At 43.6% G+C, this 26689-nt stretch overlaps 1 protein-coding gene across 7 annotated transcripts in view; it reads right to left on the bottom strand.

Moving 5' to 3' along the window:
- Nucleotides 1–26689, bottom strand: part of ARHGEF39 (Rho guanine nucleotide exchange factor 39) — a 105262-nt gene continuing 78573 nt past the window's right edge. For 5 of the 7 annotated variants that reach the window (XM_075914730.2, XM_075914731.2, XM_089779533.1 and 2 more), the window contains 5 exons: nucleotides 16522–16650; nucleotides 3084–3313; nucleotides 2034–2122; nucleotides 1679–1795; nucleotides 1–382 (listed from right to left, as the gene is read on the bottom strand). In XM_075914730.2, the coding sequence (XP_075770845.2) occupies nucleotides 1687–1795; nucleotides 2034–2122; nucleotides 3084–3313; nucleotides 16522–16650 (557 nt within the window). In that variant the 3' untranslated portion in view covers nucleotides 1–382; nucleotides 1679–1686. Of the gene's footprint in view, nucleotides 386–1678; nucleotides 1796–2033; nucleotides 2123–3083; nucleotides 3314–16521; nucleotides 16651–26689 lie in introns of all 7 variants that reach the window. The other 2 variants (XM_089779531.1, XM_089779532.1) reach the window with 2 other exon arrangements.

Below are 26689 nucleotides of genomic sequence, written 5' to 3'. Positions count from 1 at the left end.
CTGTCGCAAAGTGGGGGCCTCCTATACCCAAGTTTATTATTTTAAATTGTTATCCAAACATCTCAACTAACACCATACTGGATTAATATACGTTTTATTGTTTTATCTAACTACGGAGATGGGTTTTAAGGGAGTGAGTAATGAGCCATAAAAGCTAGAAATAGTTACAAGACAAATAAAATACAACCATTGGTTCCTAATGAACTAGATTATATTCAAAGCACAGATTTCTCACTACATGCTTTAACTAGTCTTACTGACCAAATTCTTTATGTGAAGAGCCTTTTCCCAGAGTCCAGTGGCTGCTTCCTTTGTTTTGTCAGATGCAGAGAATGTGACAGGAAGGGGGAGAGAAATTTCTGCTCCCAGTGAGAAACATTTCCTGCTGGAAGCAAGGCAACAATCAGTTTGTGAGGAAGAAAACTGCATGTTGTTTCTTTGCTAAGATATAAATTTTGATCCCCCTGCTCCCTTTCCTGCCAAAGAGTGATCATTTAGCAGGTAATGTCCATCAGCCTTGTTTACACCTGGGGCACGTCTAGACTACGTTTTAATTTAGCTAATTTGCATATCTTCTTCTGATCGCATTTTTGAAAGAGGATCTTTTGAAAGTGAAAGTAGCCTGGATGCTTTTTTTTTGTGGAAAAGAAACCCTTTATCAAAAAAACACGTAAACCTTTTTGTAGGAAGAGCGGTTTTTTCGAAAGTTTTTTTTTTCCTGAAAAAATGCATCCAGACTACTTTCACTTTTGATAAACCAGCTTTCAAAAAAGCGATCGGAAGAAGATATGCAAATTAGCACCGAATTAGCATATCTTCTTTTGAAAGAAAAAAAATGTAGTGTAGACATAGCCCTGGTTGAGGCATCAGCTTACTCTTTCTTTGATGAACTGGTTTGGCCGTTCCCAAATTTATCTGAAAAAATATGCTTTTATAGTCACAGTTGAAACTTATGCTAGTAAGGTCACATATAATGCTGCTATAGGCATTTCGTCATGAAACTGTTGAACATCCAATTACACGTTTTAAAAAGACACCTTACAACAGTGGTTCCCAACCTTTCAAGGTTGTCGGGCGCCAGGGAGCGTGGCGGGGACACTTGCGCCCCGGGGGCAGCCCCCCCCATAGCTGCATGCCCGGGGCCGGCGCTCCCCCTGCCAAGCGCCGCGCGCCCGGCGCTCCCCCTGCCAAGCGCCGCGCGCCCGGCGCTCCCCCTGCCAAGCGCCGCGCACCCGGGGCCGGCGCTCCCCCTGCCAAGCGCCGCGCGCCCGACGCTCCCCCCGCCATGCGCCGCGCGCCCGGGGCCGGCGCTCCTCCCGCCATGCGCTGCGCGCCCGGGGCCGGCGCTCCCCCCGCCATGCGCTGCGCGCCCGGGGCCGGCGCTCCCCCCGCCATGCGCCGCGCGCCCGGGGCCGGCGCTCCCCCCGCCATGCGCCGCGCGCCCGGGGCCGGCGCTCCCCCCCGCCATGCGCCCGGTGCCAGGCCAGCCCCGAGCACCTGGCGGGCGCATGGAAATGCCCCCGCGGGCGCCATGGCGCCCGCGGGCACCGTGTTGGGGACCACGGCCTTACAAGGTATACCTGCACAGATATTATTATGGTAGCGTGTAGAGCATGAACACATGGGTATAGTCTGTCACATTAGGGTCAGTCTGTGTGTATCCCCACAATACACAAACCTATGCTCTTAAAAATCCTGGCACATTTCCTGGACTGTGGGGGCCTCTGTTGAGCTGACAGGTTGTTCTGTCAGGTCCTCCTTCTGGTGTACAGGAGTGGGCCTGGCTTGCAGCCGCCTGTGGAGAGCAAAGGAGGAAAAACCCATTCTAACTTTCTGCCACATCATGAAACTACTCCTTTTAAGGCTTGTTCTAAGAGTTAAAGGCCCCTTCCCACAATCAATCAGGTGCTATAGCTACTCATCTCATGGGTACACTTCCAGAAGCCCACATGTTCACTTCTATGCACTGTCCCACCTCTTACCCCACAAGTACACGCCAAGAGAAAAACAGCAGAATGCAGACAATAGTCTACCTGATAGCAGTTGTGAGATTCAGATACCAGTTGTTAATGTCCTCCTGGTTGCTTGACATCAGCAGCAGGGTTTTGTGGGGAAAGGTCAGCTGAAAGAGAAGAGAACATTAAAATAGCTATACTAGAATCATAGAGCTGGAAGAGACCTCAGGAGGTCATCAAGTCCAGCCCCCTGCCCAAGGCAGGACCAATGCCAACTAGCTCAGACCAATGATCCATCTAGATTAGTATCACGCCACCCAGCAGCTGCAAGTGCCAGATGTTTCAGTGGGAAAAAACAAAAGGATAAAGTCATTGAATCCAACACCCATCTTTAACATTTCCTTTGTTCCAGACAGCAGCCCTGCCACAGATAACCAGCATTACATGGGCCATTGCCTTATGACTTATCCTATCCTACACATTTCTGTGATCTTCCCTTTGCAATAGAAAAACAACAGCACTGTCCAGCTCCTGGCTACATGGGCAGAGAAACAGACTAGGGATGTCAAAATGTGATTAATTACATATAAGCACGGCTCGACAAATAATACAATCTACTCACCCGTAGCGAGTAGACTGCAACCCGGAAGAGCCGGGTTCGGGCAATCTGTGCATGCGCAGAACGATCTGCATAGGCGCAGATCACCGGACAGCGTGGCTGGCAAGCAGGGCTCGCCGCGGTTTGGTGAGCCCTGCATATAAGTGTAAGTGCTTAAAATTTCAAAAGCAGAGCCCTCCCAGGCAATGATTCCTACATATGCTCCTAAGAAGGTCAGGGGCTATGCCCCTATGTATCCTGCACACCAGGGAGGTCAGAAAGTGACTGTGCCTCCCACAGGGGTGATCTGGGCTCTTCACACTCTCACTCTTGAGTCTGCAGTGAAGCCTATCAGAATCTAGCTCTTCATATTTATCATTTCCATTATTTTGACCTGTGGGGTGCTCCCCATCACTGCCTCAACCATGGGGACTCTCTCACAGTCTTTCTATTTTAGATCAGGTTGTTTGTGCAAGGGAGGAAGGAATGAGGGCTGTTGGAGCTGCAGCCAGAAACTGAGAGAAACTTACACTGAGCAGTCCTCCCTGGCTCTGGGTGTGGCCAAACACTTTATCCAGTGTGCATTGGCTAAGTGGATAGACTGCCTGGCAAGCAAACTTGTCCGAGTTCAGAGGATGTAGTGGGTGGCATGGCTTTGTTGCAACCAAGATATCGGAGAAGAGGAAGAACATCTTACGCTTCACTTCTTCACCCTTCGCAGGCACCTCCATGAGCCAGCCTTCTTGGATATACCAGCGCCCTGGTTGTGTGTGGGGAAAGCACAACTGTGAGATGGGATTCAATCATAGAATCATAGGGTCGGAAGAGACCTCAAGGTCATCGAGTCCAACCCCCTACTAAAAGCAGGACAAATCCCAACTAAATCATCCCAGCCAGGGCTTTCTCAAGCTGGAACTTCCAGCCCCCAATCATTTTTGTTGCCCTCTGCAGGATTCTCTCCAATGCATCCACATCCTTTAGACTGAACATAAGAACCAACTTACTGGGTAAGACCAAAGGTCCATCTAGCCCAGCATCCTGTCTTCCAACAGTGGCCAATGCCAGATGTCCCAGAGAGAGTGAACAGAACAAGTCATCATCAAGTGATCCCTCTCCTGTCATCCATTTTCAGCCTCTGACAAACAGAGGCTAGGGACACCATGCCTACCAATTCGGGCTAAGAAGTATTGATGGACCTATCTTCCATGAATTTATCTAGCACTTTTTTGAATCCCGTTAAAAGTCCTGGTCTACACAGCATCCTCTGGCAAGCAGTTCCACAGGTTGTCTGTGTGGTGAATGAAGAAAAAACTTCCTTTTGTTTGTTTTAAACCTGCTACCTATTAATTTCATTTGATGACCCTTAGGTCTTATGTTATGGGAACAAGTAAATAACTTTTCCTTCTTCACCTTTTTCCACACCAGTCATGATTTTATAGACCTCTATCATATTCCCCCTTAGTCTCCTCTTTTTTAAGCTGAAAAGTACCAATCTTTTTAATCTCTCTTCATATGGGACCCGTTCCAAACCTCTAATAATTTTTGTTGCCCTTTTTTGAACCTTTTCCAGTGCCAATAGATAGTTTTTGAGATGAGGCAACCACATCGGTACATCTTCCTGAGGTTAGGTGGTTGTCTATACTGGAACATGATGCTACATTTCAAGAGGCTCTGGGTGACAGACCAATACTCTCCTATAGACAGCCACCTAACCTCAGGAAGATTCTCACTAATAACCACAGGGCATACCAAAATAAAACTAACCCTGGAATTTTCCCTTGCAACAAACCCGGTTGCCAGTTTTGTCTACATATTTACTCTGGAGACACTATCACTGGGCCTAACCACATCACTTATACGATCAAGGGCTCACATTCCTGTATGTCCAGTAATGGACATTTGCCATAATGGATATATGCCATTATGTGCCAACAATGTGATGTATATTGGACAAACTGGTCAGTCACTTCACCAAAGAATTAATGCTCACAGATCAGACATCAGAAATCTCCCCGCACACAAACCTGTCAGCCAGCATTTCAATCAAATTGGTCATTCTCTTAAAGACCTGACAACATACGTCTTACAACAAAGAGACTTTAACACCAGATTACAGAGGGAGACCTCAGAAATTTTATTTATGCTAAAATTCAATACATTGCAAATGGGCCTTAATTGAGATTGTAATTGTCTTACACATTACAAAGACAGCCTCCTCACCTTTTACAGGACTATGTAGCACTTTAAAGACTAACAAGATGGTTCATCTAATAAACCATCTTGTTAGTCTTTAAAGTGCTACATAGTCCTGTATTTTGTTTCAGCTACACCAGACTAACACAGCTACATTTCTATCACTATTCTTCACCTTTTGATATTCATGGTGTCCCCAGATTAGCCGCTTAATTGACTCTTACAATAAGCAATTTCCTCCTTCCTTGTCGCTTCCCCTCCCTCACCTCTTTTTGTTCTATGTAGCTGAATTGTCAGTTTGTAATTTTTTTACCTTCTTTCATTGTATCCCTCTGTTATAAAATGGTCATGTCTATTCACTTTCAGAATATGATCTGAAGAAGTGGGTCTGCCCCACGAAAGCTCATCACCTAATAAACTATTTTGTTAGTCTTTAAAGTGCTACATAGTAGTTCTTCATGACTCTGGAAATCTTCTGTTACAAAACGAATCCAGAAGATGAGCTGAGCAGTATCACTGATGTTTTGTGACGCATCAAGTGCCAATGAGTAGGCCAAACACTGATCAAGTTCAGTACACAACTGGGTTTTGATATCAATTGAAAAATCTTTCAACCAACATGCAACTATTTGTTGACTCAGCTGACAATTTTGAATGCTCTGCAAGATGTTATATTTCATCAGTTATGATTTTCAAGCAAGGTTTCCATGACAGAGAGAATAATTTCCTTCACCATTTCTCCATCTGAGAATGGCTACTTGCTGCAAGCAAGTATCCATACTGCTTTATAGCTGGCCAAAGTTACCAGTTCAGATGAAGATAGAAACCACTTCAATACATTCTGCTGCTTTTCAAAATCCAATTTCAGCCGATCAATTTTAGGATACACTGGATCAAAATCACCATGCTGCCCTTGGAAATGCCTTCATACATTGTCAGTCTTATTTGCCAGAATTGTACAACACAGAAAACACGTTGGTTTTTCATTCATCTCAATGAAAGCATATTCCAGTTCCCATTTCTCTTGAAATTTACGTTTGATGTCTTTCTAATCTTTCTTTTTCTTTCCTGCAGATTCTGCCGATGATTTGTTGTTTTCAGCATTGTTTTACTCAGTATTAGTAACAAGGGTAACAAGAGAGGCTGTTCTCAGTAGTGACTGATGGCAAAACAAGGAGCAATGGTCTCAAGTTACAGAGGGGGAGGTCTAGTTTGGATATTAGGAAAAACTATTTCACTAGGAGGGTGAAGTACTGGAATGGGTTACCTAGGGAGGCGGTGGAATCTCCATCCCTAGAGGTTTTTAAGTCCTGGTTTGACAAAGCCATAGTTGGAATTATTTAGTTGGGATACATCTTGCTTTGGGCAGGGGGCTGGACTCGATTCTCTTCCAACCCTAGGATTCTATGATTCTATGATTTGTTGTTTTCAGCACTGTTTGACTCGGGATTAGTATTTTCACCTTCAAATTTATAACAAATTATAACAAAACAATCTATGGATGCAATTCTAAAAAATTAGTTAATATTGTTCAGTTTCAGCACAAAGCAGAAATAAGCAATATTGTTGGGGAGGCCAAAAAGTACCCTAATTTTTAAAATTCAATATCTCTGGAAGTGCTAATTTTTTTTTAAAGATTATTTTAAAATTTAAAAAACAGGAATACAATTCAAACTGTTTTCTTCAAATGTGTGCTTATATGCTAGATTTGGTTGTTTAGAATGGCATAGAGAGTACAATTATTGAATTTGCAGATGATACCAAGCTGGAAGGGATTGCAAGTGCTTTCGAGGATAGGGTAAAAATTCAAAATGATCTGAACAAACTGGATAGAATCATAGGACTGGAAGGGACCTCAAGAGGTCATCGAGTCCAGCCCCCCGCCCTCAAGGCAGGACCAAGCTCCATCTACACCATCCCTGACAGATGTCTATCTAACCTGTTCTTAAATATCTCCAGAGAGGGAGATTCCACCACCTCCCTTGGCAATTTATTCCAATATTTGACCACCCTGACAGTTAGGAATTTTTTCCTAATGTCCAATCTAAACCTCCCCTGCTGCACTTTAAGCCCATTACTCCTTGTCCTGTCCTCAGAAACCAAGAGGAACAAATTTTCTCCTTCCTCCTTGTGACACCCTTTTAGATATTTGAAAACCGCTATCATGTCCCCCCTTAATCTTCTTTTTTCCAAACTAAACAAGCCCAGAAATGGTCTGAGGTATACAGGATGAAGTATAAAAGGACAAATGCAAAGTACTCCTCTTAGAAGGAACAATCAGTTTCATGTATACAGAATGGGGAGTGATTGTTTAGGAAGGAGTACTGCTGAAAAGGATTTAGGGGTCATAGAGGATGACAAGTTAAACATGAGTCAATAGTGTGAAACTGCTGCTGCAGCAAAAAAAGGCGACCATGATTCTGGGATGCATTTGCATTAACAGGAATGTTGTGAGCAAGACACGAGAAGTCATTCTTCTGTTCTACTCAGCGCTGATTAGGCCTTAATTGGAGTATTGTGACCAGTTCTGGGCACCACATTTCAAGAGAGATGTGGAGAAATTGGAGACAGTCCAGAGAAGAACAATAATTAAAGGTTTAGAAAACATGACCTATGAGGGAAGACTGAAAGAACTGGGCTTGTTTAATCTGGAAAAGAGAAGACTGCGAAGGGAGGTTTTCAAGTATCTAAAAGGTGTTACAAGGAGGAGGGAGATGAGGATAGGACAAGAAGCAATAGGCTTAAATTGCAGTAAGGGAAGTTTAGGTTGGACATTAGAAAAAACTTCCAAACTGTCAGGGTGGTTAAACACTGGAATAAATTGCCTAGAGGGGTTGTGGAGTCTCCATCGCTGGAGATATTTAAGAGCAGGTTGGACAAACACCAGTCAGAGATTGAATGAAGCAGGCGGTTGTGACCTAGGCAGGGGACTGGAGTGCAGGGGTTTGGGATGTGATGTAGGGTAGGAGGGGATTGTGATCTGGGGCAGGAGATTGGGGTGCCAGATCTGGGAGGGTGTAGGAGTGCAAGAGGGGGATAGAGGGTTTGGATATGTTGAGTGGGGGGAGCAGAGAGTTGGGGCAGGAAAGGGCTGGGGTGCCAGAAGCAGGCTGAGGCCAAGAAACTTATTTGCCAGCTGCCAAACTAGCCTGCCTGCAGACCTAAAATGTTTCCCAGCCAGCCAGGCCATGTGCTTCATGAATAAGTGAGCCGAGAAGAGGGGGCATGGTTCTTCCTGGCTGCCTGTTATTCTAACAAGCTCATCTTGTAAGAGAGGAAAGTGATTAAGAATAGTCAGCATGGATTTACAAAGGGCAAGTCGTGCCTGACCAATCTGATTAGCTTCTATGATGAGGTAACTGGCTCTGTGGACGTGGGAAAGTCAGTGGATGTGATATACCTTGACTTTAGCAAGGCTTTTGATACGGTCTCCCACAATATTCTTGCCAGCAAGTTAAGGAAATGTGGATTGGATAAATGGACGGTAAGATGGATAGAAAGATGGTTAGAAGGCCGGGCCCAGCGGGTAGTGATCAACGGCTCAATGTCAGGATGGTGGTAGGTTTCTAGCGGAGTGCCCCAAGGTTCGGTTCTAGGACCGGTTTTGTTCAGTATCTTTATTAATGACCTGGATGAGGGGATGGATTGCACCCTCAGCAAGTTTGCGGATAACACTAAGCTACGGGGAGAGGTAGATACACTTGAAGGCAGAGATAGGGTCCAGAGTGACTTAGACAAATTGGAGGATTGGGCCACAAGAAATCTGATGAGGCTCAACAAGGACAGGTGCAGAGTCCTGCACTTGGGACGGAAGAATCCCAAGCATAGTTACAAGCTGGGGACCAACCAGTTAAGTAGTAGTTCTGCAGAAAAGGACCTGGGGGTTACAGTGGATGAGAAGCTGGATATGAGTCAACAGTGTGCCCTTGTAGCCAAGAAGGATAATGGCATATTAGGTTGCATTAAGAGGAGCATTACTAGCAGATCCAGAGATGTCATTATTCCCCTTTATTCGGCTCTGGTGAAGCCACATCTGGAGTATTGTGTCCAGTTCTGGGCCCCCCACTACAAAAAGGATGTGGACTCATTGGAGAGGGTCCAGCGGAGGTCAACCAAAATGATTAGGGGGCTGCAGCGTATGACTTATGAGGAGAGGCTGAGGGAGCTGGGTCTGTTTAGTCTGCAGAAGCGAAGAGTGAGGGGGGATTTGATAGTAGCCTTCAAGTTCCTGAAGGGAGGTTCCAAAGAGGATGGAGAGAGGCTGTTCTCAGTAGTGACAGATGGCAGAACAAGGCACAATGGTCTCAAGTTGTGGTGGGAGAGGTCCAGGTTGGATATTAGGAAAAACTATTTCACTAGGAGGGTGGTAAAGCACTGGAATGGGTTACCTAGGGAAGTAGTGGAGTCTCCATCCCTAGAGGGCTTGTCTAGACTATCTACACTGGCCGCTTGAATTTCCGCAAGAGCACTGACGATCTCATGTAAGAAATCAATGCTTCCTGAGGAAATACTATGCTGCTCCCATTCGGGCAAAAGTCCCTTTTGTGCAAAGCTTTTGTGCAAAAGGGCCAGTGTAGACAGTTCACATTTTTTTTGCGCAAAAAAGCCCCGATTGCGAAAGTGGTGTAGTAAAAACTAAGTGTGCTTCTTCCCCTCCATTGCTTAAGCTTGAAACAGCACGTATCATTTAGCTGATTGCGCATGTCTTAGAAGCTACTAAACTTTCTGCCAGGGAACTGAGTAAATTTGCAGTGACCAATCACGTTGCAACACGCTGACCAGAAAGAATATGAAATCTATACAAGTTTCAGCTCAGGCGATGTTCAAGGTCGACCCTGCTTTGAGCACTGAGCTCCTGGGCCGAACTTGTTTGCAAACAATAAAATAGAGTTGGACCCAGCCTGAAAGTGTGACTCTCTTCTTGAGGCAAATTGAACTAGCCTCCAGGGGACGAAACTAGCAATTTATGCAACAAATTTGGCGAGCCAGCCAGGAGATACCCCTTGGACTACTCCGGAGTCGGACGACAAGACCGTCGTAGGTGATCGTGAAGTGTACACCGGACCATGTTTGAGTCCGTCATGACACTGAAAGCGTGAGTCGGGACATCCGGAAAGTTAAAGGAATCTCCACCAAACGAGTCAACCAGGCTGCAAGGTCCGAAGAGATGGCGCCAGGGTGTTGGCGGAGTAAGTATACATATTCCCTGTGTCTTTTGTGTTTGTTAGTCCTTTGGGGACTCTTGCGTTCAGCACATAGGTCTGAACATTGGGACTCTTGCGTTCAGCACATAGGTCTGAACATTGGAACTTTTGCGTTCAGCACATAGGTCTGAACATTGTACTCAGCATTTGGGGCTGAGAAGTTGACACAAAGGGTTCGGGTCGCTCCTGGGTAGAAACTCCGCAACCCCATTGGGATGCATGCTGCACAATTTCAGTAAATTTAAGAGTGATTTTAGGATTAAGATAACAAAAGATGATTTAATTAAGTTCTGTCAGCTAGAGTGGCCAACCTTTGGGATAGGCTGGCCAGATACAGAGTCTTTTAATGTAAATTTAGTTGCCTCTGTGCATGGTGTTGTTACTCGAGATGGGCACTGGAATCAGTTCCCATATATTGATTGTTAGTTGAATCACACGCAGAGGCGACCTGCGTGGCTGATGAAGTGTAGTATAGGAGCTTGTAAGGTTATGATAGCAAAAACTAAGGCCACGGGAGGCAAGAGTGCGTGCCCCAAGGTTTTAAATGATTCTGGTAGTGAAGTTGATCTGACTCAAGGCAGGCGTAGAAAAACTCCCGTGGTGAAGCAACATGAGGAGGGGAAGGAAGAAGGTGAAGCAAGCTACCTATATGTAAACCCCTCTTCACGAAGATTAGAAATAATATACCAGAGCATGCCTTTGTTGTTTCATTTGCATGCCCAGTTGCCCTGCTGGGGTGAAATATGCTAACTAAGCTGCAGGCTGAAATTTTCTTCCGTGGTGATCAGATTGTAGTGCAGCTGCCGGTGAAACAGGGCTCTTCCTCCTTTAACACCCCGGTTTTGGGGGTGCTCAAAGCAGATGGCACCTCGTATAGATTAGTGCGGGACCTGAGGGCTGTAAATAAGAAGGTTCTTGTGGATCACTCTATGGTCCCAAATCCACACACCATTTTAACACAAGTTCCGACAGATGCAAAGGTGTTCTCAGTGTTAGATTTAAAAGATGCTTTCTTCTCTATCCCTTTGCATAAAGACAGTTAGAAACTATTTGCCTTTGAGTGGGAGGACCCACATAGCCATGACAAAACTCAGATGTTGTGGACTGTGTTGCCCCATGGTTTTGTATCAGCTCCCCATCTCTTTGGGATCGCATCGCAGAAAGACTTAGAAAACTGGAAAAGGGCAACGGAGTCCCTGTTGAATGCCCTAGGGAAAAAGGGATATAAAGTTTCACAAGAAAAAGCCCAAATATGCCAGCCAAAGGTCACCTTCTTGGGCTATGAGATTGAAAAGGGAGTGCGGGCTTTGAGCAAGGATCAAATCCAAGCAACTTCAGGAGATTCTCAAGTCCTTCTTAGCAAATAGATAACGACAACCTCTCTGGCTGGAATTGCAGGCAACCCAAGGATATTTCACAACACATGAGTGGGGGCCGTCCAGAGAAAAAAACCATAACGAACAGTTAAAACCTTTCCCTCACACGCCATTATAATTAGCTTGAGTGCGTGGGAGAAGGTAACTTAAAAGCCACCCTAATGTCAACTGGTAAAAATTGAATGTGAAGATGTAATCACTAAAAGCTAAATCTGCCCTAACAAGGAGACACATTCTGCAACATAATTCTCCTTACAGAGCATGGGCAAGTGATCCACCCCAGAATCAGCAGCATAGATCAACTGCTGCAGCATGGATGTTATGAAAACCCTATACTGAAAAGAATTAGGAGGTGTGGGGGCTAATTGGAAAGCCCACTCTCCTTACCAAATTAATGCTGGATAAGATTGTGTCATTGAGAAAAGTAATTTAGACGGAATAAGGAAAGTAGGACAGACATTGGAAGGTTACTAGAAATGAGAAATGTTTTCTTTGGAAGAACGAAGCAAGTGATTTGAGGGTATGCGAAGGTGAGAAATAACTCTGTGGGAGAGTGGAAAGGATTAAGCGATTGTTGTAATATGTGAAGGGAAACCTGCTTTAAAAATGACTCCGTGTTTCTTGCAGCCTCTTTCGATAATCCAGGCAAAGAAACAATCAAATTTAACTATTTGGCTACAGACACTTTGTTAAATCTGCAAAAGGAAAATAAGGAATTTGATTGACACTTAATTGGTTAACTGTATAAAAAAAATGAAATCTATACATTCAATCCTTAAGGTTAAATTTACTCTTTAAGAAAACAAATCATTGTTTTAAGAATCCAAGCCCTGAAACTTCACTGTGTCTCTGTTCAAGGCTGAGTTGATAACACTTTTAACTTGCTTTCAGATCCAAGGTCGTGTGTGTCTGCAAACTGCCTGTCTGTTGTGGAGGGGGGGAGAGCACTGTCCCTCATAAGTAAGACTGTAAGATTATGTGTGATTCTTTTCAGGAAAAGAAAACCTTTTTGCTTGCTGGAATAGTAACTAGCAAGCACCTTGTTCTAAGAGAGTTTCTGTAGCAGTAAATCATTTGAAGCTTCACATTAAAAAAAAAAAATCTGGTCTGCAGTACAAGAAGGAAACTGAGGCATGCCACTGTTGGGGAGGGCTAGCAACTCTAAGGTAATTCAAGGGAGTGGAAGGTCATGAGTACCGATGAAGCGCCCTTGTTCTCGGAAAATTGCAGCTCACTCGCACATGGAAGTGGTAAGGAACTAGCTATAACTGGTTCCCCCAACAGATCTTAGGCAGTATTTTAAGTTATAATGGGCCACCCCGACGGGGGTAGAAATGTTTTCTTGTCTTTCAGATCATCAGAAAGCGCTGGTGCCAGCTGAAGAAAAACAACAACAACAACAACAACAACAAAACCATGGTTCTGTGTCATGACATAATAAGTTTGTGTTCTGTCCAAGTTTGTCTTGTGTGTCTTAATTGTAATACGTATTGCAAATATTGTTGTGTATAGAAAATTGTTTTTTTAATGAAGAATAATTGGAGTAAAGCAGAAGCATGAATTTAAACAAAATTAATAATTGGGCCCAATCAATTGGCAACTCTAAATTCAGTGAAAGGATAATAGTTTGGTAATTGTTTAAGTTAGGAGAATGTTAACAATGTCTCCACAAGTGAACAAAAAATAACTGGAAGGAAGCAAGGAGTGCATCACGTGAACAGAAGAATGGGAGACGGGTACTAGCCCCTTCCCACCAGATTGGTTTTGCTTTAATGGCCATTGCTAACTTGCCCTCATTTGGATATCATCAACCAGGACTTTAAAGTCAAAATAGAGCCTCCCAATTGTGCATCATGCCCTGAACAGACCCCTGTCCCAGAACCAGGACAACTGTCACTGATCCTTACCTTGATGATGTTCCACACTGGTATAGACCAGCTGTGTGCTAGACTGGCTAATCAAATTGGCAAATGCCTGATTAGGCAATGACAAGGCTTAGCAGATACCATAGCAGATTGGTTTGAGCCTGGAAACTCTGTCAGCAACACTTATGTCATAGCCCAGAAATTGTATGAGAATCCAGGCTAGTAAATGCAGTAATATCCAGTGCCCGTAAAGGCCTAGACACCAGCCAAGCTAATCAAGTGATCCTAAATAGTTTGAAGGATCTGTCCAGCTCTGTGTCCACTTCATTAGACCTAACCTGATATTTGGACCAGAGACTAATTAGATTGTTAAGTAATGGAACTAAATTAAAGAAATTAGAAGGCCAGTATTGAAGAATAGGGTAAACTTTAGCCATTACCACCCAGCCCTTATAGTGGTGAGTCCCCATCTCCACCATGCCTATCCATAGAAGTGGGGAAGTAGAGAATCCATGAGGACCCAAAGGCCCACCTGAACAGGGCATAGTATAACCATTTGTTTTTGGCCCCTCTGGGGATTCCTCACTCAGATCAGATCAGAACGGTAACCGCCCTGCCTGTACCAAAGCAGGAGCATATAGATAGAGTCGAGGGCATTGCTTATTCTGAAGGTCTGGGAGCCTCCCTATACCCAGGGATTGTTGCACCCACTTTGATAAGGACATTTTATGTACCTGCCCATTTAACTTCATGACGAATCTGCCTAGGTTTGATGTGGTTGTCTCAGAGAAAAAAAAACATCGAGCTGGTCCAAATGAACGGTACCTACTGGTGTTTGACTACCCAGACAGATCACTCCATCCTGCCCCTCCGTCTGTGTGCATAACAGCCCCTCACCAAGCGGCCTGACCGTTGATGGAATGCAGCTCTATCGCACTTCGGCAGTGGAGGTAACCTAACATGAGATCCTGAGTGGCACGGCGGAAGTAAGTACCAAGAGGAGGGTTTACTAGCCCTGCAGGCAAAGATCAAGGAGTTGGTGGCCAATGCCCAAAGATATATTGGGTCCAGCCGTCTGAGGTACACACAGATAGGGAAACACCGTGGACCATGCCAAACACCTGCCTCTGCAGCACTCAACCAGGCAGTAGAGGTCAAACCTATAATCATGGGCAGTACCAGTAAGGCGATGAAATATCTTGAGGATAGATTTGAATAGTGTTTGCCAAATTATGTGGGGAGTTTTAATTTTAACATTTATTAATAATGCTAGTGCTGTACCGGCACTTCCAGAGTAAATTAAAACCCCTTAAATTGTTGTATTTAACCTAGTAGATTAAAGAGAACCCCAAAGTCAAGAGAAAAAAACTATAAGAGTAAACTGAGGCAGTCCATGATATCTTGCTGAGAACTGAGAAACTTAAATCATTAGGTCAGCCTGAGAAGTATACAGTACGACAGTTACTGTAATCCTGGTTCCCCTGGCAACCACATTCCAAAAGGGCCTCACTTTAATAAGGCCGGTACCAAACAACCGCGCAGGATTGTTTTTACAGTTTGCTTTATTCCTAGGAAATAACCTTGGTTCCAAAGGAGCTAGCTGGCTTTTAGCTCAGAGAATAGAGACACTTATGTCCATCAGCAAAAGACTGCTCTAAAAAGACCTTTACCAAGTCTTGCTAACCACCAACACCGCTGTGATGTGCCAAGAACTGACTGTTGGCCAATGCTTCTCACTGCAAAAAGATCCCTCCATCTTGAAATGATCCTACCCCGACTGCTGATAAGCCTCTCTCCTTCTGGTCCTGCTTTCCCACCTGTTGGACACCAGAAGAACCAAAATATTACAGGGTGATGTGTTGGTAACCTCTCCCCTGCATGATACTGAACCAAGACTGTTTCAAGGAAAAAGAAGAAAAGTCTGCTCCTCTGACACCGCCAAAGCCCAAAGATTTCTGACTACAAAAAGACTAAAACTGAAAATTAGTAAAAAGGGAACATGAACACGAACCTTATTGTGCTATGTTGGTACACATTCCTGTTTAGTTCTGTTTTGTTATGATATGTTATGCTTATTGCCTTGCCTAGCACCATGTCTTATAGCTCTTGTGCAGCGGACTGTACGGTCAGTTGTAAAACGTGAAATGTTTGTACATTACCAGAGACTAGCAATGGCTGAAACAGATTAAGTATAATTCGAAGAAAGCATCTTGAGGAGGGAATTGTAGTAAAAACTAAGTGTGCTTCTTCCCCTCCATTGCTTAAGCTTGAAACAGCACGTATCATTTAGCTGATTGCGCATGTCTTAGAAGCTACTAAACTTTCTGCCAGGGAACTGAGTAAACTTGCAGTGACCAATCACGTTGCGACACGCTGACCAGAAAGAATGTGAAATCTATAATAGTTTCAGCTCAGGCGATGTTCAAGGTCAACCCTGCTTTGAGCACTGAGCTCCTGGGCCGAACTTGTTTGCAAACAATAAAATAGAGTTGGACCCAGCCTGAAAGTGTGACTCTCTTCTTGAGGCAAATTGAACTAGCCTCCAGGGGACGAAACTAACAATTTATGCAACAATGGCAATCGGGGCTTTTTTGCACAAAAGTGCATCTAGATTGGCACGAACGCTTTTCCACAAAAAGTGCTTTTGCGGAAAAGCGTCCGTGCCAATCTAGACGCTCTTTTCTGCAAATGCTTTTAACGGAAAACTTTTTGTCTCGGCTTGACAAAGCCCTGGCCAGGGTGATTTAGTTGGGATTGGTCCTGCCTAGAGCAGGGGGCTGGACTTGATGACGTCCTGAGGTCTCTTCCAGCTCTATGATTCTAAGTTGATATGGTGTTGAAATTTTGTCAACCAACATGCCTCAATTTTACCAGAGCACTGCAAGGGCAAAACACCAGTCCGCATGACACCAAAACATATTGCATTAGGGAGTGAATGGAGAGGAGAGCACACACACAAGGGATAAAAGCACAACTGTCAACTTTTTCCACATATTAAAAGATTAGATGGAAACATTAGCTACCTTTTTCCAAACTAACATCCATGAACTATTTTGGATCATTTTCCTGTCCTCACTGTAAGTTACACATTCCTCCCTTTTGCATGCTATTAAGCCTGCTACTTATGTCCACTTCCAGGTTAATTAAATAAAGATTGTGAATCCAACCAGGTAGCCCCGTGGATTCACTCCATGGAAGCCCTCTTCCTTTCCTAACTTGTCATTTGTGAGCCACTAGCCAATTTTCCCCTCTAAGCCTATTTTAGTTGAATCAGAAGTGATCGCAAGGCTGCCTTCTATTCACCTAGTCTGGCTGATGAGTAGGACCCACCTGGAGTCAGCACTTTGGTCTTGTGTCCTTTGAGCAGTTTCTGAACCCGAAGCAGCTGCTTGGCATTATCATGGCTGCGAATTGTGCAGTGGACCCACTGAGACACCTCAGAAACAGATTTCACAGCTTCTGAAATTAGCATAGCACACATCAAAATTAAAAACAAAAACACTTCACCACTAGTGAAATAAGCAAAATTGCCAGCACTGGAGAAAAGCACGAAGGTGGCTCTACCAATCCTATTCTGAAATCTGGGAGATAAGGAGTTTGCTTACCTGTAACTGGCAGTTCTTCCAGATGTGTGCTCCCTACACGTGTTACAAAAGTGGATACCATAAATGATTGCACACCATAATTGCAAGTTTTTAATAGCAGTATCAGTTGACCTGCATATGAGTCACAAATTGGAAGGAATCTCCAGAGGTCATCAAATCCAGCCCCATGTATTCATGGAAGGGCCAAGCACCATCTAGAGCAGTAGTCTCCAACCTTTTTACACCAAAGATCACTTTTTAAATGACAGAACAAACCAAGATCTACCGCCCCACCCCTTCCTTGAAGCCCTGTCCTCTCTATTCTCCTCCTCTCCATCACTTGCTATCCCCAACACTTATACTGCTGCTTTTTCCCCCAATTCTTCTGTAGGAAGAAGTTTTTCCAACATTTGGCCTATCTAGACTGGACCAAATGTCAGAAAAACCCCTTCTTTTGGAAGCCCCCTTATTCCTCGTGGAAAGAGGAATATAGGGGTGACTGAAAGACCATGTTTGCTCTTCCACTAAAAGAAGTGGAAGAACAAATGCATCCCTGGATGCAGAAAAGTTTTTCTGGGATATCTCTGGAATCCTGAAAAACTCCTTCAGTCTAGCCATACCCTTGCTGGGTTGAGACAGGATGTGTAGGCTCCAGGGTGGGAATGAGGGATTTGGGTATGGGAAGGGGTGAGAGGTGCAAGCTCTGGGAGGAAATCTGGATGCAGGATGAGGTGGATAAGGGAACGCTGGCTTGGGGAGGGGGCTCCAGGCCAGGCAGTGTTGGGGTCAGATGTAGGATTAGGGTACTAAGCAAGCCACAGACTTCTGGATGTGAAGGTTCAGGAATTTGGGTTGGGGTATGTGAGGGGCTCAGGGCAGGGGGTTCCAGTGTATGGTAGGCTCAGATGTAGGGTCTAGGGGAAAGGGGAGTGCAGGAGTGTTATGATGCTGTGGCCAGATGGGAGCTTGGCCACAACTGGGGGTTTGTTGGCTAGGCTTCATTTTCAAATAAAATACTATGTCAAACACAAAAAGTTTCTGCATTGTCTTTATTTCTGAGAAGGGCAGGGAACCTGTTTTGAGTCTGGGGTCACTGACCCACAGAAAAGTCAGTTGGGGCCACACAAGTGAGATGCAAAAAACCCCTTCTCCAACCTCTCCCCCCCCCCCCAGCTTCATTAATGTGGCCCCAACTGTGTTGGTGGGAGCAGGGGACATAGTACTGGGGAAGGGTGCTAGTGGGTGCTTTGACAGGAGACAGGAAGCCAGTGGGGACAGAGTTCTGCAGCTGGGGATGGGAGAGGTAACGGGACTGGGGAGCAGGGAGAGAGGACAGGGTGCCAGTGGGGACAGGTTTCTGAGGCTGGGGAGTGGGAAGTGGGGAGACGGAACAGGGGGACCAGTGGGGGGTAGAGAGTCCCCTGCACCCGCCTCCTCCCAAGATTTTTCCCTCCCCCTAGAGGGAAGCCGACACGTGCCTCCCGCAGTGCAGCCAAACCCCTGCGGGTGTCTGCCCCAGAGCCAAACCCCCCTCCCGCAGCACAGCCAAACCCACGCGGGCACCTGCCCTGGGAACAAACCACCCTTCTGCAGTGCAGCCAAACCCCTGCGGGCACCTGCCCTGGGGCTAAACCCCCCCTTCCCTAACAGTCTAGATACATCCCTAACAGTTTGTCTAACTTGCTCGTAAAAATTATTGGGATTCCACAACTTCCATAAGCAATTTATTCCAGTGCTTAACCACCTTGACAGTTTAGGAAGTTTTTTCCTAATATCCAGTCTGAATTTCCCTTGTTGCAACTTAAGCGCATTGCTCCTTGTCCTATTTTCAGGAGTTAAGGAGAACAATTTTTCTCCTTCCCTCTTGTAACAACCTTTTAGATACATGAAAGCTATTAGGTCCCCTTCTCAGTCTTCTCTTTTCCAGACTAAACAAACTCAGTTCTTTCAATCTTCCTTCACAAGTCATGTTTTCTAGAACTTGAATAATTTTTGTTGTTTTTCTCTGGACCGTCTCCAATTTGTCCACATCTTTCTGAAATGTTGGCCCAGAAACTAGACAGTTGAGGTCTTATCAGCACAGAGCAGAGAGGAAGAATTACTTCTTGTGTCTTGCTTACAATACTCCTGCTAATACATCCCAGAATATTTGCTTTTGTTGGAACAATGTCACATTCTTGACTCATATTTAGCTTGGGGTACACTATGACTCCTAAAGTCCCTTCCTGCAGTACTACTTAGGCAGTCATTTCCCACTTTATATGCATGCAACTGATTGTTCCTTCCTAAGTGGAGTATCTTGCATTTGTCCTTATTGAATTTCATCCCATTTACCTCCAGCCTTTTCTCCAGTGTGTCCAGATGATTCTGAATTATGACCCTCCCCTCCCCCAGGCAGCCCTTAAGGTTACCCTGAGCATGCCATACAGTGCTCCAGCAGCAATTTGAAGGGCTCAGGGCTCCATTCACTGTTATCACCATAGTAGTGGCAATGATGGTCAGGAACTCCAGGCCCTTTTGTATTGTAGGCCCTAGGGCAGTTGTCCCCTTTGCCCCTCACTGTCAGTGGGCCTGCAGCCACCTTATTAATAGCTCCATCTAGGTTTTATTTCCCTAGTTTATTAATGAGAAAGACATGAGGTCATACATTGCCTCATGCTACAGGCAAGGTTAGAAGAGACCACGTGGGGCGATGCCCATTCAGTGACCCTTATCATTGAATAGCAGAGTCTGCAGTAGAGAGGACAGTGGGTGAGTGTTATGAGGTATCTGAAAAAGCGACGAGGAGTCCTGTGGCACCTTATAGACTAACTGAAGTGTAGGAGCATAAGCTTTCGTGGGCAAAGACCCACTTCGTCAGATGCATGAGGTATCTGAATGGGCATATTGCCAATGCCATACTGAGGGCTGACTGCAAGAAACAGGGCAGACAATCCCCAAAACTGATGGTTTAATTTGCAGTTAGATTTCCAATCCAGTAACAAGAAAGCTTCTGCAGTACTATGCTGGTTAATAAGAAGCCAAACACAGCCCCATTTAGGCAGTCTAGTCCATGGCTCCATCTAGACAACCAAGTATAATATAAAAGGCATTACCAAAATTCACCATAACATTCTACCAAGCCCAAAGGTATCAGACACTTACCATTAGGTCAATATGAATCTCAAATCTTACAAATAAACACTTACAGCCAATCCTTAATAACTTAGGCTTATTATTATTTTATTATTAAAAGGAAAAGGAAAAAGAAAAAGGAGAGCTATATATGGGCAAGGAATCATATACATACAAATGACTGCAAAGTCCTTGTATCAGTTGAAAGAACAAACTGTTAGTCTCTCTGGAATCACCCAAACAGATTAGAGGTCATCAATCCTTGATTAGGGTTTCCTTGTTAGTAAACCATTCCAGAAAAATGATGCATGAAGTGAAGACAAAATGGAGATATCTTAGGTGCCTTTTTATATCTTCTGTCCCAAACAAAGCCTGTAGGTCCTATTTGTGGAAAATTACTAGCGCAAGATGGAACTAGGGTCATATGAGCATATCATGTCCTTACATGGTTGGCTAACTCATAGGTGTTGGCCATTGACCCTCAATCTCTGACGCATCCTTTGAGAGTTATCTGGACAGGATGATTTTCTTCTATGGCCCACTGCTAGAGTGAAGTGTCTTTAATGGACCATTTACACATAAATGTCTAGCCTGAATGTAAATCTATTTGAAAGGTGTCACCCAGAAACAAACATTTGTCTTCAAGTGATGGTCCCTATGTGTATTCCAAACATGGTAAGCATCAAGCAGGGATCAGGGGTAAGGATATAAGTATTGTTTGCTGGGTAGCACAGCCCATGACTGCATCTTCTGCCACTCTCTGAGCAATGGCATAATGGGTAGTGAAGGTATGCATGGAGTGCCAGGTCACTGCCTTTTCTTTATCATGCAAGGGGCATGTCAGGGAGGCAGAGATGATCACATGCACCTGTGTGGAGTGGGCTCTAATCCTGCCAGGCAACAGGTTATTAGCCTGCTTCTAGCATTCTGTGATGCATGTAGAGACCCACTTCAATATGTGCCATGAAAAGAGGACTTGTTTTCGTGACCTCACCACAATGACTACAAAAAGCTACAAAAGGTGTGGGTCCTGTTCAGATAAAAAGCAATGCATGGCCAACATCCAATGAGCAAAGTGTCCTGTCCACAGGACAGAGAATGTGGCTGAGGATGGAAGACTGGGACGGGAATGGACTGGTTCAGATGGAACTCTGAGACCACTTTTAGAAGAAACTTAGAGTGCAGGTGTAATGAAATTAAGTATTTATGAATACTTAATTCATGCCAAACTAATCTGATAGCTTTCTTTGAAAAGATAACGAGCCTTGTGGATAAGGGAGAAGCGGTGGATGTCATATACCTAGACTTTAGTAAGGCATTTGATACGGTCTCGCATGATATTCTTATTGATAAACTAGGCAAATATAACTTAGATAGGGCCACGATAAGGTGGGTGCATAATTGGCTGGATAACCGTAGTCAGAGAGTTGTTGTTAACGGTTCTAAATCCTGCTGGAAAGGGATAACAAGTGGAGTTCCTCAAGGGTCTGTTTTGGGACCCGTACTATTCAATATCTTCATCAATGATGTAGATATTGGGATAGAGAGTACTCTTATTAAGTTTGCAGATGATACCAAACTGGGTGGGGTTGCAACTTCTTTGGAGGATAGGGACATAATTCAAAATGACCTTAGCAAGTTAGAGAAATGGTCAGAGGTAAACAGGATGAGGTTTAATAAGGAGAAATGCAGAGTGCTCCACTTAGGAAGGAACAATCAGTTCCATACATACAAGATGGGAAGCGACTGTCTAGGAAGGAGCATGGCGGAAAGGGATCTAGGGGTCATAGTGGACCACAAGTTGAATATGAGTCAACAGTGTGATGCTGTTGCAAAAAAAGCAAATATGATTCTAGGTTGTATCAACAGGTGTGTTGTAAGCAAAACTCGTGAAGTCATTCTGCCGCTCTATTCTGCACTAGTTAGGCCTCAGCTGGAGTACTGTGTCCAGTTCTGGGCGCCACATTTCAAGAAAGATGTGGAGAAATTGGAAAGGGTACAGAGAAGAGCGACAAGAATGATTAAAGGTTTAGAGAACATGACCTATGAAGCCAGGCTTCATGAACTGGGCTTGTTTAGAAAAAAGAAGATTAAGGGGGGACATGATAGCGGTTTTCAAATATCTAAAAGGGTGTCACAAGGAGGAAGGCGAAAATTTGTTCCTCTTGGTTTCTGAGGACAGGACAAGGAGTAATGGGCTTAAAGTGCAGCAGGGGAGGTTTAGATTGGACATTAGGAAAAAATTCCTAACTGTCAGGGTGGTCAAATATTGGAATAAATTGCCAAGGGAGGTGGTGGAATCTCCCTCTCTGGAGATATTTAAGAACAGGTTAGATAGACATCTGTCAGGGATGGTGTAGACGGAGCTTGGTCCTGCCTTGAGGGCGGGGGGCTGGACTCGATGACCTCTCGAGGTCCCTTCCAGTCCTATTATTCTATGATTCTATGATTCTATGAAACTGTGTATGGCGGGTTGGCCATTGTGGCTGACAATTTACCAACCCATCTAATGGGAGTGATGGCAATAAGAAATATGACTCATCGGCAAGTGTGAGAGTGAGCCCCTGGCTATGTGCTCCAAGGGAAGTCTGGTGAGGGTAGAGAGTACAAGATTGAGATCAGGAGTGGGAGTCCAAGTTCCTTCTAAGCCGTGTGACCATGCAGCAGCTTATTAAGTACTACGCAGAAGCCAAGGGCTGCAGCAGAGAGATATTCCCCTCCCCCAGCCCTGGCTTCAACCCATACTAGCCATAGACTTCCCATGGCTGGAGCAGAGATGCCCTTCCCCCACCTCCAATCCAGAACAACTATGGGGCTACTATGCTGGGGGAAGGGGAGAAGCATCTCTCTCACCTAATCCCAGGTTGCTGCTGTAGGGAGACAGAGCTGGTGGAAGTCTTCTTTTCCCATTGCAGCCCTGGGGCTGCCCGTGTCCCAACATAAGAACGGCCATACTGGGTCAGACCAAAGGCCCATCCAGCCCAGGATCCTGCCTGCTGACATTGGCCAATACTAGAAGCGCCAGAGAAAGGGAACACAACAGGTAATCATCATGTGATCCCTCTCCTGTCACCCATTTCCATTTCACCTTCCTCTGTAGCATGGGGCACGGTTCACTTGCTGGAGGATTCTCTGTATTTTGGGGTCTTTAAACCATCATTTGAATACTTCAATATCTGAGATATAGTTGAGAGGATTATTCTAGGAGTGAGTGGGTGAGATTCTGTGGCTTGCATTGTGCAGGGGGTCAGACTAGATGATTGTGGTGGTCCCTTCTGACCTTAAAGTCTATGAGTCTGTGAGATACCATTCCTACCCATTCTGGCTAATAGAACCTGGCTGATAGACCTAATGTCCATGAATCTATCTAGCTCTTTTTTGAACCCTGTTAAAGTCCCAGACTTCACAACATCCTCTGGCAAGGAGTTTCACAGGTTGACTGTGTGCTGCATGAAGAAAATCTTCCTTTTGTTTATTTTAAACCTGCTGCCTATTCATTTCATTTGGTGACCCCTAGGTCTTATATTGTGGGAATAAGTAAAGAACTTCTCCTTATTCACTTTTTCCACACCAGTCATGATTTTATGGACCTCTATCATATCCTCCCTGTAGTCTCCTCTTTTCTAAGCTGAAAAGTCCCAGTCTTTTTAATCTCTCTTCATATGGGATCCGTTCCAAACCCCTAATCATTTTTGTTGCCCTTTTCTGAACTTTTTCCAATGCCAATATATTTTTTTGAGATAAGCTGACCACATTTATATACAGTATTCAAGATGTGGGCACACCATGGTTTTATATAGAGGCAATAAGATATCCTGTCTTATTCATAGACTCTCTGTCTTTATCATAGAGTTCATGATTCTAAGGAATGGTAGAAGGGAAAACAGCAAAATAGAGACAATGGGTTTCAGGAAGGCAGATTTTGGTAAACTCAGAGAGCTGGTAGGTAAGGTCCCATGGGAAGTTTGACTAAGAGGAAAAACAACTGAAGAGAGTTGGCAGTTTTTCAAAGCGATATTATTAAGGGCTCAAAAGCAAGCTATTCCGATGTGTAGGAAAGATAGAAAGTTTGGCAAAAGACTGCCTTGGCCTGATGAAATGCATCCTAGAATACTCAAGAAGCTGATAGAAGAGGTATCTGAGCCTTTAGCTATGATCTTTGAAAAATCATGAAAGATCTGAGAGATTCCAGAAGATTGGAAAAGAGCAAATATAGTGCCCATCTATAAAAAGGGAAATACGAACAACCTAGGAAACTACAGACCAGTCAGTTTAACTTCTGTGCCAGGAAAGATAATGGAGCAAGTAATTAAGAAATTCATCTGCAAATATCTGGAAGAAAATAAGCAGATAGGTAACAGCCAGCATGGATTTGTAAAGAACAAATGTCAAACCAATCTGATAGCTTTCTTTGATAGCTTAACAAGATTTGTGGATAAAGGAGAAGCAGTGGACATGGTATACCTAGATTTTAGTAAGGCATTAGATACAGTCTTGCAAGATCTTCTTATCAATAAACTATACAAATACAACTTAGATGGGGCTACTATAAGGTGGGTGCATAACTGGCTGGATAACCTCTCTCAAAGAGTAGTTATTAAGGGTTCATAATCATGCTAGAAAGACATACATGGGGATCCACAGAGGTCTGTTTTGGGACGGGTTCTGTTCAATATCTTCATCAACAATTCAGATATCGGCATAGAGAGTACACTTAAGTTTGCAGATGATACCAAGCTGGGTGGGGTTGCAACTGCTTTGGAGCAGGGGTTCCCAAACTTTTTGACACTGGGGACCAGTAAATCCATACATGAGCTTTTGAAGGACCAGTAACATTTATTTGCATACTTGCATATTCATTAAGCAAATGATGAATATGCAAATAAATTGTTCCTTGTCATCCCAAAGCCCCCAGTGTCAGCTTTAGCAAAGCTTTTATACGGTCATCCACAATGTTCTTGCCAGCAAGTTAAGAGAATATGGATTGGATAAATGGACTGTAAGATGGATAGAAAGCTTGCTAGACCAGGGTTTCCCAAACTTTTTACTTTAGTTGGAACCTGTTTTTTTAGTACTGTTTTTTGCAGCCCAAAGATATAAACGCATATAAAAAAATGAATAAATTTTCACTGTTTATTATTTATTCACAATAACAATAGTACATAATATAAATCTTGATATAAAATACTGCTTCACTTATTATTACCTTAATTACAATTTAACCAGTAGAATTTTAACAGTTGTAAAGTTTGTTTATTTATAACTGAATGAGTTGAATATAAGTCATTTATTATGTGTGCACGTTACAGCTTTTAAATAACTAAAAAGAGAATGAATGGGAAGGATGATGTTGTTTTGCATCACATAGCAACTTTATGTCAGGAGCAAAAGAAGAAAGTTTTATCCTCAAATCTGGTTCGACATTCAATCAATTTCTATATTTATTTTTGAAGAAAACCAAAGACGAGAAACGAGTTTCACACTTACATGTCGTGACGAAAGGCATTAATTTGACTGCTTTCTCAGATAATTGTGAATATTCATTTCTACAGCTCAACCAAAAATCAAGCAAGGAGAGTTTATCAAAGTTCTTTTTTAAGGCAGAGTCACAGGAAAGTTCAATTAATGAATCTACTTCTGATACATTCAATTATAATATTTTTTCATTTTCAGTGTCAACAGTGAATGAGTTCTTAATCCACATTTTACTGGCATCAATTAGAGGAAAATATTAATTTAAGCTTGATGTTAGCCCCAAGAGATGTTCTAGGATTGCTGCAGAAATCACATCTGAGATATTAATTTCAGCATATTTTCTTGTAATTCAGTTTAAGTACACAAAGATTTAAAGTTTCTCTTGTTAACTTGCTGTGCCCATAAACAAAGTTTTTTAATTGCCTCAACTTTTTCGTGAACTTTGAAAATATTAATTTTAGTGCCTTGTAAATTCAGACTTAAGTCATTTAAAAGACAAAATATATCACATAAGTAAGCCACCATTGTTAACCAATCAAATTCATGAAATCTGTATTTAAATGTAAATATAACATCTTTTGCTGATGGATGCCGCTCCAAGAACAATAAAATTTCATCCTTCATTTCAAAGAGTCATTTCAAAATGTTTCCTTTCGACAGCCATCAAACCTCACAGTGTAGTAAGAGATGCTCATGTTCACTTCCTAATTCATTGCACAAAGAAGTAAAGATTCTGGAATTCAAAGGATGAGATTTTATATAATTTATAAACTTCACACATTCTTGAAGAGTGGAACTCAAAAGTGATGGCATAGTTTTCACAGCTAGTGCCTCTCTGTGAATACTACAGTGCACCCATGCACAGTCTGGCGCTACAGCTCGAGTCCGCGGGACAAGCCTAGTGTGAGACCCTGCCATTGCTTGAGCCCCATCACTGCTCAGTCCAACACATTTTTTCCAGTCCATATCGCTTTCAATAATAAAGTCATCGATTAGCTTAAAAATTTCAGCAGTCATTGTTCTTGTTGGAAGTGGTTTACAAAATAGATCTTCTTGAATGGAGCTCTCTTAATCATATCTAACAAAACACATCAAATTGGCAGCGTGAGCTATATCTGTGCTTTCATCCATATGCAATGCAAAAAACTGACTATTCTGTATTCGACGTAGGAGAGTTTCTTCAATATTTTTTGCCATATCTTCAATTCTACCTTTCACTGTATTGTTGAATAAAGACAGCGAACTGAACTGATTTCCTTTTTTTCCCTCCATAAATATGGGATGTAATAATATGCAATGCAGGAAGTATTAACTGTTTGCCAACA

Source organism: Pelodiscus sinensis, chromosome 6 (assembly GCF_052426305.1).
Source record: "Pelodiscus sinensis isolate ZL-2025 chromosome 6, ASM5242630v1, whole genome shotgun sequence".
Lineage (NCBI taxonomy): Eukaryota > Metazoa > Chordata > Testudines > Trionychidae > Pelodiscus > Pelodiscus sinensis.
This window is presented reverse-complemented; position numbering and strand designations above follow the sequence as displayed.